The sequence below is a fragment of the Plasmodium knowlesi genome, assembly GCF_000006355.2.
Source record: "Plasmodium knowlesi strain H genome assembly, chromosome: 13".
Lineage (NCBI taxonomy): Eukaryota > Apicomplexa > Aconoidasida > Haemosporida > Plasmodiidae > Plasmodium > Plasmodium knowlesi.
The window spans coordinates 476112-489364 of NC_011914.2; the positions used below are offsets into that span (position 1 = coordinate 476112).

Here is a 13253-nt window from a genome sequence, read left to right on the forward strand (position 1 = left end):
GAAAACTGATTTTTACAGAAAAAAAAAAAAGAAAACAAACCACATTGCGCGAATGAAGTAGTTGCCTATGGAAGTGCGCACTTTGAAGGGTAGCAAATGGGTATGTCACACATGTGTGTGTATGTATTAGTACCTGCACTTACATGTGAACAAACATATGTACGTACCCGTGAGGGTAATTCTTCTTTCGAAAGAAAGCAAGCAGGTGTATTTAGAAAAAAAAAAAAGAAAAAAAAGAAAATGCATGGGAGGAGCTAAAAATAGTCCAAGTCATTACGCACGTTGAAATGTTTTCATTTTTATATATAATAACTACACATGTGATGAAAAAAGAAGAAAATAAACAAATCATCAACCTCACCAACACACAGTTACATCAAAATATACAGCTAAGTATAACCAATTGAGAAACATGAAAAGGGTAGAAACGAGTATAGGTTTACACAACATGTCAGTGAAGGACCACCAAATGAGTCATCCTACATGTGCATGTGTGGATGTACATACTGATGTCGTTTTTTTTTTTTTTTTTTTTTTTTTTTTTTAACATTAGACAAGCATTTTATCTAAGCAGTTTTCTCATTATTGCTAAAAAAATTATATGCAAAAATGTTTACTCGTTCTACCCGAATTGCGAACGCATCATTTGCCAAATACATACATGTGCCTACACTTAGAGATTCACGTGCACACATAAACTGAGTTGGTCATTTGCCCCTGCGTGGCACATTCTAATTGTGAAAAAAAAAAAAAATTTTAACTGCGCAGGTACATGTAGGCATTTACACGCTGATAAAAGTATAGGAAAAATAAAAATGTGCTACGTAAAATGCGGAAGAAAAAATGATCATACATGTATATAAATATGCCAGAAAAATTGATTTAGAAGAAGGAAACTTTTCAGTGAAGATTTACGAATGGGTAAAATAAAATTGACGTGAAAAAAAAAAAAAAAATGAATAAAGATGAGAAAAGACGCGTTTGCGATGATGGAAATGGATTTTAATGTTCTGGACTAATTAAACTTCGTTGCCTATTTGTGTATATAACGATCAATACAAACAACTCACACAAATGGCAACTCCTTCTTGAGTGGCTCTTTCTTTTTTTCTTTTCACGGGATGCATATTTCAATAGCACGTTTGGATAGTATTCACTTGTGGGTTATTCCTACAAAGGGAGGAATTCTTCCCGTTCCATCTTTCGTCAGCTCCACGCACGTACCAAAAAGGTTTTTTTTTTCTTTTTCGGAGGAAACTCCACTTTTATGATCACCCATTTTGTACTAAACAGAAATAGCCGTCACACAAGGTATTGTCTTCTAGCAGAATACTCCCACGTGGTGGGAATTGCCAGGAAAAAAAAAAAAAATACCTACCCCCATTTGAAAAACACATTGGTTTATTTCCCCCCCCTTTGAAGTTACATTTTTTGCAAACAGAACGGAAAAAAAATCGAACAAACACGGGTACGTTGAAAAATTGCAGCACCTGACTGTTGTTTTGTTCTGTTCTGTTCTGTTATGTATTTTTTTTTTTTCTTCCCTTTTGTTTTATTATAATGAGAATTCGACCCCCCCCAAAGAAAATATCTTCCAGGATATTCACACATTTACAGGGAAGCGTATTTTTTCTTTCTAAATTTTTCGATTCCTTTTTTTTTTTTTTTTTTTTTTTCTACTTTTACGGGTGTTCGTGGGAACTTCCAGAAATGGGTCCCCCCGCGGTAAGACAATTCTGCATTATAAGTCAGCAGAAAAAAATCCACCTGGGTATAAGTGTACCCACGTACAAAATTGCATATACACATGCACATTCATACACGCGCGACATGCTTAGGTGCACCTTAGCACTAACGTGCGGGAAACGCCAACTGATTCGCGTCACCCATTCTTTGCAAACCAAACAAACGTAGTTGTTAACATATGGTTGAAACTATAAAGTCGCAGATTTATTCATTTTTTTTTTTTTTTTCGTTAATCCACTTTCTAAGATGATTTCACTTACTTTGTAATACTTCCTCAATAAAATTTATGGTCGAATAAATTGTGTAGATCAACTGTGAGCCCTTAAGTTTCCCTGCCACTTCTTATCATTTGGTAGAGATGTGTTTCTACACACGGGCAGAAATGTGCAAATCTTCGGAATTTTCAGCGCGGTAGAAGGGCTCCCCAAAAAAGAACTTCACCCATTTGTTCACATCACATTGTAGAGAGGGGTTAAAATTTTTTTTCTATCCACACAACGGAAAATTTTGAAATGTGTGTCACGCAGCAATTGTAGTGAAAAATACATCGGCAGGTCGGCAGAAAAGAGAAGAAAAAAAAAACGCGGCATACATGCATGCGTGGCAGGGATGTAACTTATCTCCGCCAGCAACGTACCTTTCATGACTTCCAAATTGGGGACAAATAGGGAAAAAAAAAAAAAAAAAAAAAAAAAAAAAAAAAAACATAAGCGTTTGGCTGAAAAGGGAATGGACGCAGGGAAATACTCACACTCATTCATTTAATACGCCCTTCTGCACTTGCACTCACCCCACTTCCACATTATGTGTGCCTACAAGGAATTCACAGATTGGCGCGCCACAGCGGAGGGGCAATCGCAAAGTATGGCGACATGGATTAGGGATAAAGATGCTGAGAAGGTTCCCATCTGGTAGGTCAGTTCGACCTCCCCCAAAAAATACCATCTTGCAAAAAAGAGTGAATAACTCACCATCCTTACCTATAACACATATGAACCGTATGTAAATGAATCCACCACGAAAATCCTACCCTCTTGGGATATCTCCGGTTGTTGGAAGGAGGAGTCATTGAATGTTAGAACTACAATGGGGGAATAACTTGTGCGAGAAAAAAAAAAAAAAAAAAAAAAAAAAAAATACCGGAACAAAAGATTGTTAGCATAATTTAGGACTACTCACAGGTGAGCGTTTAAGTTGCCCTCTTAACTACGGCTGCTCTTCCTCTCTCTTTTTTTTTTTTTTTTTTTTTTTTTTTCAGATATAGAGAGATTGAGCGTGGAAAAAAAAGAAATTTCTTTACGAACAAATAATGCGCAGCTCCCTTAGTACATATAGAAAAGCTGCGTTAAGTCGTTATTGAGTATACTACAGGTGTAGAGAAGTTAAACCAAGGGGGGAAGGCATCTCCGGGGCGCGCTAGTTCTAGGCACAAATCTGACGAACGCTTCATAAGTATATTTATGTGAATTCATACGTGCCCACATACCGCGTAACAGATAAGCACACACAAAACGGAAAGATGGTGGACGAACAAACATCACCACATAGCAAACGGAACGACGAAGGTCTCATAATCAACGGGAGAACAAGTCACGGGGACTGCTTCATCACAAAAGACATAGAAGATAACAATCGTATGATGAGCAGTCTCAGTTGCCATTTGGTAAATAACCCAGTGAAAAAAATCAACACACATGAAAACAATGGCATTCTGAGTGACAAAAAAAATGGGCACCTATCTGAGGGAAAGGATCCCGCAAGCAAGGCGATCCCCGAGGTAATAAGAAAAACGGTGAATATTAATCACAAGGACGAAACAGTAACGTATGTATACACCCTGGTTTGCTATAAAAATTATAATATTTTTTTTATATCTCCGAATGGGAAATTTGCTGTGTGGATACATTCTCACAATGTCATCATGCCCTTCTCGGTGGAACAAGAAACGGAAATAATTTTTGGAGAAAGGGATCATCCCTACCTGGAAATGTTTTGTACTCAATTTATGAAGGACCATGCCGCTCGGATGAAGTATAAGTCGATTATGTTCGCCATAAGTCTTCACAACATGTGCTTCGATGACACGAAAGCTTTAAAAGAAATATTTGCTGAGTTGAGTGCTATGGTTTAAATAGGTTTTACAACATCCAAATAGGTGTGAGCTGAAATGTGTACACGGGGATATGCGCACCTTTCGAGCGTAAGGTAGGATACCATTCGTCATCACTGTGATGAACATGCCAATGCTGCAGTTTGTTTAGTCTTCATTTTATTATTACACGCTATAGGGGGGAGGGCGTAGAGATAGTCACAATGTTTTTTTTTTTTTTTTTTTTTTTTTTTTTCCATTTACTTCCTCGTTGTCGTTTCATACGTGTGAGAATAATTTGTATGCATGAATGGATGGACAGATCGATGGATGGAGATCCCTCTCTGAATGTGTTTTAAAACTGCTCAGATATCCCCATTGAATGACTATTTTTTCACCCTCCATTTGTGTGTATCAACTTATGTGCAATTTTGAGAAAAAAAAAAAACTAACTGGAATACCACTTTTCGCTAGCTGTTTTTTTTTTTTTTTTTTTTTTTTTTTTTTGGCTAGAATTCCAATCCTTTGTTATCTTTTTATTCACAATTTGATCCAACTCATACGTTTCCTTTTTCTCAAACTAGGGGGTGTCTTCATTTAGTCCGCTCCCACATCGACTGTAAAAATTGTCTGCACATTTGTTGCGATTATTTCTTGTCCTTCCAACTATTCTTTCATTCTTGAACATCGTACGCCTTCTCGATGCGACCTATTTAAAGCTTCGCTTCGAGACCCTATTTTCGCCTCCTTTCACTCTTAAGGCAGGACGAGTGCGGAAGGGCCTTTTTCCCGCCGCGCGTGGAGTTCTGTTTTTCCTTCATTGCCTTATTTTCGTTGCTTATGAAGAAGCAAAAAAATAGGGCATATCCCAACAGCTTGAGGTTCTTAATCAATTGAGAAAATAAATTATTTTTTCTTGGACATGGTGCGTTCTCCTGGTCTGCATATTTTCTTCGGTGATATTTCTCCTCTTTACATTTGTGTCCGATGCTTATGTTGTGCGAGTTGTTTTCATGCTTTGCCCCGTGGGGATGGGTTCGTCCTTTGAGTGGGTCAACAAGGTCATCGCCTAATCTGCCGCTAGAACAACTTTCGCGCTTACGGAGGAGGCTACCAGAGGCAACGGTCCCCCTCTTGGAACCCCCTTCAAGGAAGGGCCTCCTAAGGGGCAGAAAATAATGGCTGCATTTTTTTCTCAGTTCCGCCTCCATATAGGACCTATTCGTGAAGTACATGTCTTTCAAATAATTATCGAATTCTAGTGAGCATTTTTTGTTCATATAAGAATTACCCTCATTTTGGCCTATACGGTCTCCTGGATGAAGGCACCTAGTGACATGAGGCTGACAAAAGGGGTGACAAACATAGCGAAATGATCCATTTTGAATATCATAGGGATTGTCAAAACTGAAGTGATTGTCTCTACAGTTTTGTTTCCCACAGGGGTTGTAGTAATAGTGCATAGTACTTACATGGACTAGCGGGTTGAAGTCGCTTACGCTATTTTTTTCTAGAACCTCCTCATTGCTTCTTCCAGGGTAGACACGGTTTGGTAGGTACACCGCATGGTCGTTTTGTTTTCGTTTTTCCTCTTTGGCATCGTTCGTTAAAGCATTTTCCTCCGTGAGTCCCTTTCCATTGAGAGGTTCACTCCTTCTATATGGTTTGGGAAGGCTAACAATTCGTCTATCCTCTTGGAAGACATCATTTTGGTTGCACCTGATCCTGTCTAACTTTAAATTATGTCTCCAGTCGGATGCTGATCCTGGAGAATCTTCACTGAGAGAGTATTTCCTCACTGCAAAGTATTTGTAGTTTTTTTCATACATGTCTTCAACACTGTCATTTGAAGACACAACTGTTTCAGTGCTGGACATGATATTATAATGCTCTGTATCGTTGCGGGGGAATTCCATCCAGGTATCTTCCTTAGCATTGGGCTCTCCCTCCATCATGGTTTCAACCTGACTCCCCTTTTGATGCAAGGTTTTCTTATAATCTGTGTAGTCCTCATGTATGTGACACCTTTCCCTCGTTAAACCTTTTATCACTTGGGAGTTTCTTCCCAATTCTGTGTACCCCTTTGATTCGTCATGCTCTTGCACAAGTTTTCCATTTTTATGTTTATCCTTGGAATTCCTCTCTTCTATGACTGCAATTTCTCCATCGAGTTGGTTAACGCGCATTTTTTTTTTTTTTTTTTTTTTTTTTTCCTTCCTTTACACTTGGTAGTTCGTTTTTATTGGCTTCCGTTTGGCTCGTACTTCTGATGAATGCTCACGTTTCTGCACTTCGGTTGGTTTGCAAAATTGCGAGAAGCTGTGCATCCTCGTGGCAACTGTCCCGCATGACATGTGTCCGTCGTTCCGTCATTCATGTGGCCTTGTCTTAACGTTTTGTGGAAAAAGGGAAGAAAGGAGAAAAAAAAAAAAAAAAATTGTACAAACTTGTTTCAAACATGTTATGGGAAGATTCCCAAACTTCATTTCTCTTGACGAATTTCCCACTCCACGCAAGGTACCAAAGGAAAATATACGCCCCTGATTGAGGAAATTCCCTCTTCGCCATGCACATCACGCATGCACTCTCGACGAATGCTTTTTCTTCTGACAAATGGCCTTTTTGCAAAGCGCAAAGTTTTCCTCATTAACGGGTACCTCTCGTTACCCTCCTACGCGAATGTCTTCCTTTTTTTTCGTGCCCAGCATTACATTGTAACTCACAAATGTTATCACAAGAAGGTGTGACAAAGGTGTACATTATTAGTAGGGCATATTTTTTAAGAAGTCATTTTCACCGAAAGGATGTCACTGTGCCGCAAAAATAAATGGCTACTGAATTTAGCGCTTGTGGAAAATTAATATAAGCAATTTTAAATGCCCATTTAGAAGGCGCAGATGGAAACTGAAATGAATTCCGTTTATGCGTTTTTTTCCACTGTCCAAAATTCTACAGTCAAACTGTTCTTTCGTGCAGAATTAAAGTTGATTTAAAATAGACATAAAACAAGACATGGCATCATGTGGTCCACAATTTTACGAATCAGCCGCCCTTTTTTTTATTAAACATTTTAGCAACACATTTTTAAGAAAATTCGCCTCCTTTTGTTCAACAGATGGGGATGTTGCTAACCCCCAGGTGGGCTAGCCTTTTGTCCATCTTTCGCATTTTTGTATGAACAATGTAGAAAAAAAAAAAAAAAAAAAAAAAAAAAAAAAAAAATGAATTGGGGAAGATCACCTGAACAATGCAAAAAAAAAAAAAAAAAAAAGAAAAAAGAAAGACCAAATTAAGCTAGCTAATAGTTATTTCCCTATCCTTTTTGAAACCACACACTTCCATGAATCCCCCAAACGAAGCTTCTTACAAATTAAGGAGAAAACGCTTTTTGGGTAACCTCCCTAGTGAAGTACATATGTAAAATAAAAAAAGTGTCACCTTTTTAATGACCATGGTTTTATCCACATTTTCGTTTAAATATATTTACACGTGTTTTTACAAAATGGACAAAATTTAATTCAAATGTGTGTAGGCGCATTTTCAATGCGTGGGAATATTAATCGACATATAAATGAAGTGGATCACACATCAATGTAAATGAAAAAGGGTTAACACCAACTGTGTCATGGTGATGATTGTATGTAAATAAAAAAAAAAAAAAATCCACTTTGTGTAGCTCATTGCTGGGAAGATGAGTCTACTCGGAAGTTACACAATAAATATAGATATTCACCAGGTGAAGTCTTGCGTAGGGAACGAAAAAAAAAAATAAAATAATAAAATAAAAAAAAGGAAAAATGAAATAAAAATTCATCCCGAAGGGCAGATCGCCTTTAGGGCGGCTTCTTACCTCGTGCAAAATTAAAACAATACACAGCACATGGTGAGATGTGGATGCCCCTGAAGGGTAACCCCCCTTGAATGCGCCAAGTTCTCACTTTAAATGGGCCCTCCTCAGCGTAACCGACCGGACGAACAGAATATCCCTAATTTTGGCAATATCGTTGCTGTTCATCCACCCGTAATCCTTCGTACACACGTCTTGCGTCTTCAAATTGGATAAATAATCTGCGACGTTGTTGTCATATATGTCTATGTATTGATACACCGTTGAAAGTTTCAAGGGACTTACGGAAAAGTGGGACTCAGCTGAAAAACTTTTTCTCAAATGAAAGGTGATTGATTTTTTTAAAAATTGAAAAATGTCATTAATTTCTTCATCCATCTGGGGAGTAATTTCATCATTTGAGGAGGCAGCACTTGAATATATGTCGAACATATTTTTAAGATCACCTATATCTTTCGGGTATTGGTTGCTTGTTGATGGATGGTAAACAGACTTGTCCCCATAGGACATACTACCCAGATTATCGTCATGATGCTGGGAGAAATTTTGCGACAATTCGGAATATATGTTAAAATCTCTTTTCTCGTTTTCATCGCTGTGCACTTTGTCTGTGTTAGATTCTTCTTTCACACTCATTGTGTTACTCCCCTTTTGCGAAGTGCTCTCTTCCTCTCGTTTGCCCTTTTTATTTGTGTTCCTTGTACCTGTAATATTTACCCTTTTGATAATTTTTGTAACTACTCTATCGATAAAGTTTTTTCTCTTTAGAATAACTTTGTTCATTTCATTTGCACTCTTCATCTTAATCTCCCTAAAATAGTTGTCCCGAAAATCTATGGTTTGGTAGATATAACTGGAAGGGTCCTTCCTCGGATCGTAGCCATATTTACAATAGGTGCGCCTCCAGGGGCCATCCGTGAAGTAGAAGCAAATTCGAGAGAAGCAACTCTTGAGACAGTATGTGCTCACACTATCAAGATGTTCCAATATTACTTCCTTTGACCAGATGGGTCTCACTTCGAACAGATCCTTAACCCTTTTATATAACTTATCGGACACGTATTTCTTTAATGCAGAATCGAATGGGATAGATGGAAATGTGGGGTCATCAAATTTGGCTATAGGGTTACAGTGGACTGTTTTTTTACTTACTATAATTTGGTTGCTCTGCTTTTCTGTGTGGTTTACACTTCGGCTTGCGGTTTTAGATTCGTTCGTTTCTTGGTCGTCCTGAGCCGGGCCGCTCCTTTCCGGGAACTTCATCAGCAGTTCTTCCCCATCGGAGAGGTTATCCGGGTGGTCATCACAATGCACACCTGCATCTTCACCTGTACGATTCTCCCCGTCGTCACCCCCCCTCACGTCCAACACTCCTCTTGCATCGCTATACTCACCAACGGGTTTACCCCAATTGTTACGATTTTGCACTTGTTCCTCGACCACCTCCTGCAAATGTGGGGCCATCCCAACCACGCTCTGCAGTGTGGAACCTCCCCGTGCTCCCTGTTCTGTTCTGTTAATGATAAGCTCTTGAATAAACTTCTCCATTTCTTCTTTGCTTGCTTCCACATTCGAAGAAATCGGCGCTGTAAATTTGCTTATTAAATATCTATACTCCCTCAGATACCTACTGGTAGTTGTTGCTTCGTAATTTCTGTAGTAATATGGATTGGTACTTTTGCTATGGATGCAACAATTTAATTCGTATCCTTCACTTTCGTCCGTGGAAAATTCACTCTCCTTCACATGGTCGAATAATTCAATATTACTTTTACAGCTTATTACTTTTTTGTACAATTCATTGTAATCTGAATCTGAAAAGTAGTCATCCTCTTGGGTATGCGTCTGCATCAGGTGATTAAATCTGGCGTCGTCAGAAGGGGATGGTCCTCCATTTGGAAGTTGCATTTGGGCATTTACTTCTAGGGGGGTTCCAGACATCGCAACGTTCATACTGTTGCTGGACATGGAAATTCCCACACCTTTCCCTATTTCACCAATTCGCATGTCCTTTAAGGAGTCCATATGATTTTCTTCCTCCTTATCTCCAATGCTCATTCGGTGGAGGCCATCTCCGTTCGAATTGGCCACAAAGAAATTTTCATCGTTCTCCTTGCTTCCACATTTAGCTAAAAATATAGGGGCTTCTTTATTATGTCCAACGTGATTTTTATTGCTCATATTTTGAGAATAGCCTCGTTCATAGTTAGCCATTTTATCAGAATCATACATTTGTACACTTATGTTCATCATACTTGAGGTTTGCCTCGTATGGTTGTACATCTGTGTGTCCATCATGTTGTTCCAACTTTGTGTTTGACCATTTGAAAAGTAATCCATGTGGGGCATATTTTCTTTGTCACCATTTTGGTGGGGACCGAGTTGTCCTATCGCTCTGTCGGCCAGCATATCTCCACTGGGAGCGAACGTTCTCGGGAAGAATTGTTCATTCGTCTCATCTGCTAGAGGATTTTCCAAATGGTCAAAGGCATCACGCGATCTTCCTTCCCCTTTCTCCACTTCCACTTCGGCTGATTTTTTTTTTTTTTTCTTTTTTTTTCCCCTCTCCTGTCCACCCCTTGTTAAGTAGTGTATATAATTAGTACTGTAATCGCGCCTATTATAAAACGTGGGAATATAATAAAAGTCAAGCATGTTATCAAAGTAGTACATATATCGAACAAACCCCAGAAATTCAAATTGGTACATATTTTTCCTTGTCCTTTTAACCTTAATTAATACATTGTTCACTTTTGCTGAATTGGCTGACACGAAGGAGGAAAACATGTCATTATTGTTAACTCTAAGGATTAAATTTTCATCATTTCTGTGTCCATTTTTCTGGAGATGAAATAATTCTGTTATTTTTTTTATGCCCCCTAAGCTTTCCACGGCTGACAATCCCCTGCTTCCTTTTTTGACCCTCCCTGGGATTTCCACACAGATATATTCACTCTTCCTCAACTTATCAAAGTAGACACTTTCGTTTCTTTCTTTTTTTTTCTTCCTCTTCGTGTAGAGATCCTCGCTCGGCGAATCGCCTTCCTCCGCGGGAATTCCTACAATAAGGCGATTAGTACAGATGGTTATTATAACGGACATTGTATCGGTTCGCGGTGAGGCTAAACGCTAAGCTCGGTGTGCATACAGCTAAATATGCAAAGTACGCATCGGAAACATGGCAATCCCTTCTGCCTATTGGGCACTTACCTTCCTCGTCGATGGTCATTTTGCAATTGAGAGGCTGACAATACTTCGTCAAGGGTGGGAGTCAACGCGCAGTTATCCCTCTTCTCTTCAGGGCGCTCTATATTGTGTACCTGCTTGGGCAATTTCCCCCCTTTACAAATATCACCGCGCCTACGGTTAGAGAGATGGCCCCATTCTCCCAATTTGTGTGCAGACGAGGGGAGCAGGCGGAATCCCTAAAGGAAAGAACAACGCGAATGTTGCGTCACAAGTTCACACTGTTGGGCAGAAAAAAAAAAAAAAAAAAAAAAAAAAATATGAACCGTTCAGGTAAAAAGTGGTAAAAGTGGCATAAATGACAAACTTGGCGGAGATGCATTTACGACCCCCCCTCTTCTACGTCACAGAAAGGGAATCAAATTTTGTTGCTGCAGAATGTGCTGAAGGGGACAGGGGCATTCACAAATTTGCGGTGCGTTCGGGACAAAGTGAACCGTTTTGAAAGTGGGCACCCATATTTGCCTAGGCGTAATTGCTAAGGGTGGGTTGAAGATACGTTTATGTAGCAAACGCTTAGGCAGAAAAGGCTACACCCAAGCGTGGTTCTCAGAAATAGAGCATAAATCAGTGGAGACTAGAACAAAGGAATCATGGAACGTGGGAAGGGGAGGAAAAAATTGCCAAACGGGGATTATCGTATGCAGAGAAAATTGGCAAGCGCGGGGTAAGTTGTTGCTAAGCGTGTAGGAGGGGGGAAATGTCAAAAGGGAAAGGAAAAGCAGGCGGATACAAAACAGGGGGGGAACAAGTAGCGTAAACACAAATAGGTTAGGAATAACCGCGGTTCCGCTCGGCTTTCCACCTGCGCACCTGCGAATACAGCGGGAGAAGAGCCCAGCCATTCCAAGTACTCCACAGAAGTGTACAATGCTGTCGCTGCACAAAATAAAAAGAGTAAGCAACGCCCACCGCCTACTACTGACGGAAGAAAGAAACAAGATTCACGTGGTCATACATGAACATGAAAACTTCTTACCAAAAAATAACAGCAAAACCTGCAGGAACAAGTACAAAAATGTAGGCAACCTTCACAGAATCATCCACAGTGGGGTATTGAAAGGGCACAAAAATGTGTATTTCTACAAATGTCTATTGCGCATTGCAGAGAAAAGGAGAAATGATCTAACATTACACCAAATAAATATAATTCTAAAGGCACTCCTACGAGGTAAGATATATAGATATGTCTCATTTCACTCGTTCGAAATGCCCATTTTGAACCACCTAAATTTGTTGAAAGGATTAATTAACCATGTGGAGGAAGGTAGCTTTAGAGGGAGAGGAAAAACGCAGCAGAGCAGGAACGAATCCATCAGGATCAGTCACACTGATCAGGCCAAAGGGAAGGAAGCCGACAACTATAATAAATTCCTCCTCAACGAGAAAATACGAATATTAGAGAAACATCAACCGATTGAGGGAGACCCATCCAAAGTAAAGGAAATTATATCAGATCAATTCGACATCCTAGTTGATATATTCAAAAGCTACTTAAAAATTATGAATTTCCATTTTTGCTTTTTTAGCCGAACGATTTTCTTCTTTATAGTTAAAAATTGCCAGTATCTACCACATGGGCAAAACTTAATGTCCATTTGGGGCATGTACGTGAAGCGAGTTTTATCCATTCGTGGTGGGATGAATCCAAAGGAGGGGTGTCCACTCCAAATAGGAAGAAACCACGAACCAATCGGTGGAGATTCCAGTGCGTATATTTTTATCCCCCCCGTTCGTGAACCTAAATTGGAAGAATCACGAATAGTTAACCTGTACAGATATAAGTACCATCAAAACATTTACGCAAAGACGGTGCGAAATTATACCGTTGCTTTTAAAAATGAGAAAAGGAAGAAAGGAGGAGGAAAAAAAGAACATCCCTGTAACCCCCTATTTTGTAAAAACGGAAATCTCCCTCTTTGCAAATATATGGTTATGCTCATTTTGAAACAAGACAAATTAGCTACCTACTGGAAGAGGCTCAAACAGAAAAAGACACATTACAAGAATGCATATCTTTCAAATGGCTATTTGTACAAAATGAAGAATACAAACATGGTATTGGATTTCCAGTCGAAAAAATATCTAATCAAAGTAGGGTTCGTACACAATCGGGCGTTGCTCCAAGGAGAAGGGCTCCAAAACGATTTGGCGGCGAATGGTCACTTTGTACGATGTGTATCCAACTGGATGTCCAAGCTCAAAGTGAGGTGTCGCCTCCTTAGCGCGGGCATAAAACCGGATTAAGGAGCACTTTATTTATACTTTGCTGGCGTCCAAGTGTTTCACGGACAACATTGGCCAGGCTAATAATTAGGGGAAATA

The 13253-nt window shown here is 39.4% G+C and overlaps 4 protein-coding genes across 4 annotated transcripts; 2 read left to right on the forward strand and 2 right to left on the reverse strand.

Moving 5' to 3' along the window:
• Positions 1–3265: 3265 nt before the first annotated feature.
• Positions 3266–3877, forward strand: PKNH_1310300 (conserved Plasmodium protein, unknown function; the record flags this gene model as incomplete). The annotated part of the gene is made up of 1 exon (XM_002260573.1): positions 3266–3877. The coding sequence occupies one exon, from the start codon at positions 3266–3268 to the stop codon at positions 3875–3877; it is 612 nt and encodes a 203-aa protein (XP_002260609.1).
• Positions 3878–4569: 692 nt separating this feature from the next.
• On the reverse strand, positions 4570–6021 carry PKNH_1310400 (conserved Plasmodium protein, unknown function; the record flags this gene model as incomplete). Its single annotated transcript, XM_002260574.1, has 1 exon — positions 4570–6021. One exon carries the CDS (start codon positions 6019–6021, stop codon positions 4570–4572), a length of 1452 nt encoding a protein of 483 aa, XP_002260610.1.
• Positions 6022–7769: 1748 nt separating this feature from the next.
• On the reverse strand, positions 7770–10911 carry PKNH_1310500 (general transcription factor 3C polypeptide 5, putative; the record flags this gene model as incomplete). Its single annotated transcript, XM_039113507.1, has 2 exons — positions 7770–10741; positions 10893–10911. The coding sequence occupies 2 exons, from the start codon at positions 10909–10911 to the stop codon at positions 7770–7772; spliced, it is 2991 nt and encodes a 996-aa protein (XP_038969887.1).
• Positions 10912–11798: 887 nt separating this feature from the next.
• On the forward strand, positions 11799–13175 carry PKNH_1310600 (conserved Plasmodium protein, unknown function; the record flags this gene model as incomplete). The annotated part of the gene is made up of 1 exon (XM_002260576.1): positions 11799–13175. One exon carries the CDS (start codon positions 11799–11801, stop codon positions 13173–13175), a length of 1377 nt encoding a protein of 458 aa, XP_002260612.1.
• Positions 13176–13253: the final 78 nt, after the last annotated feature.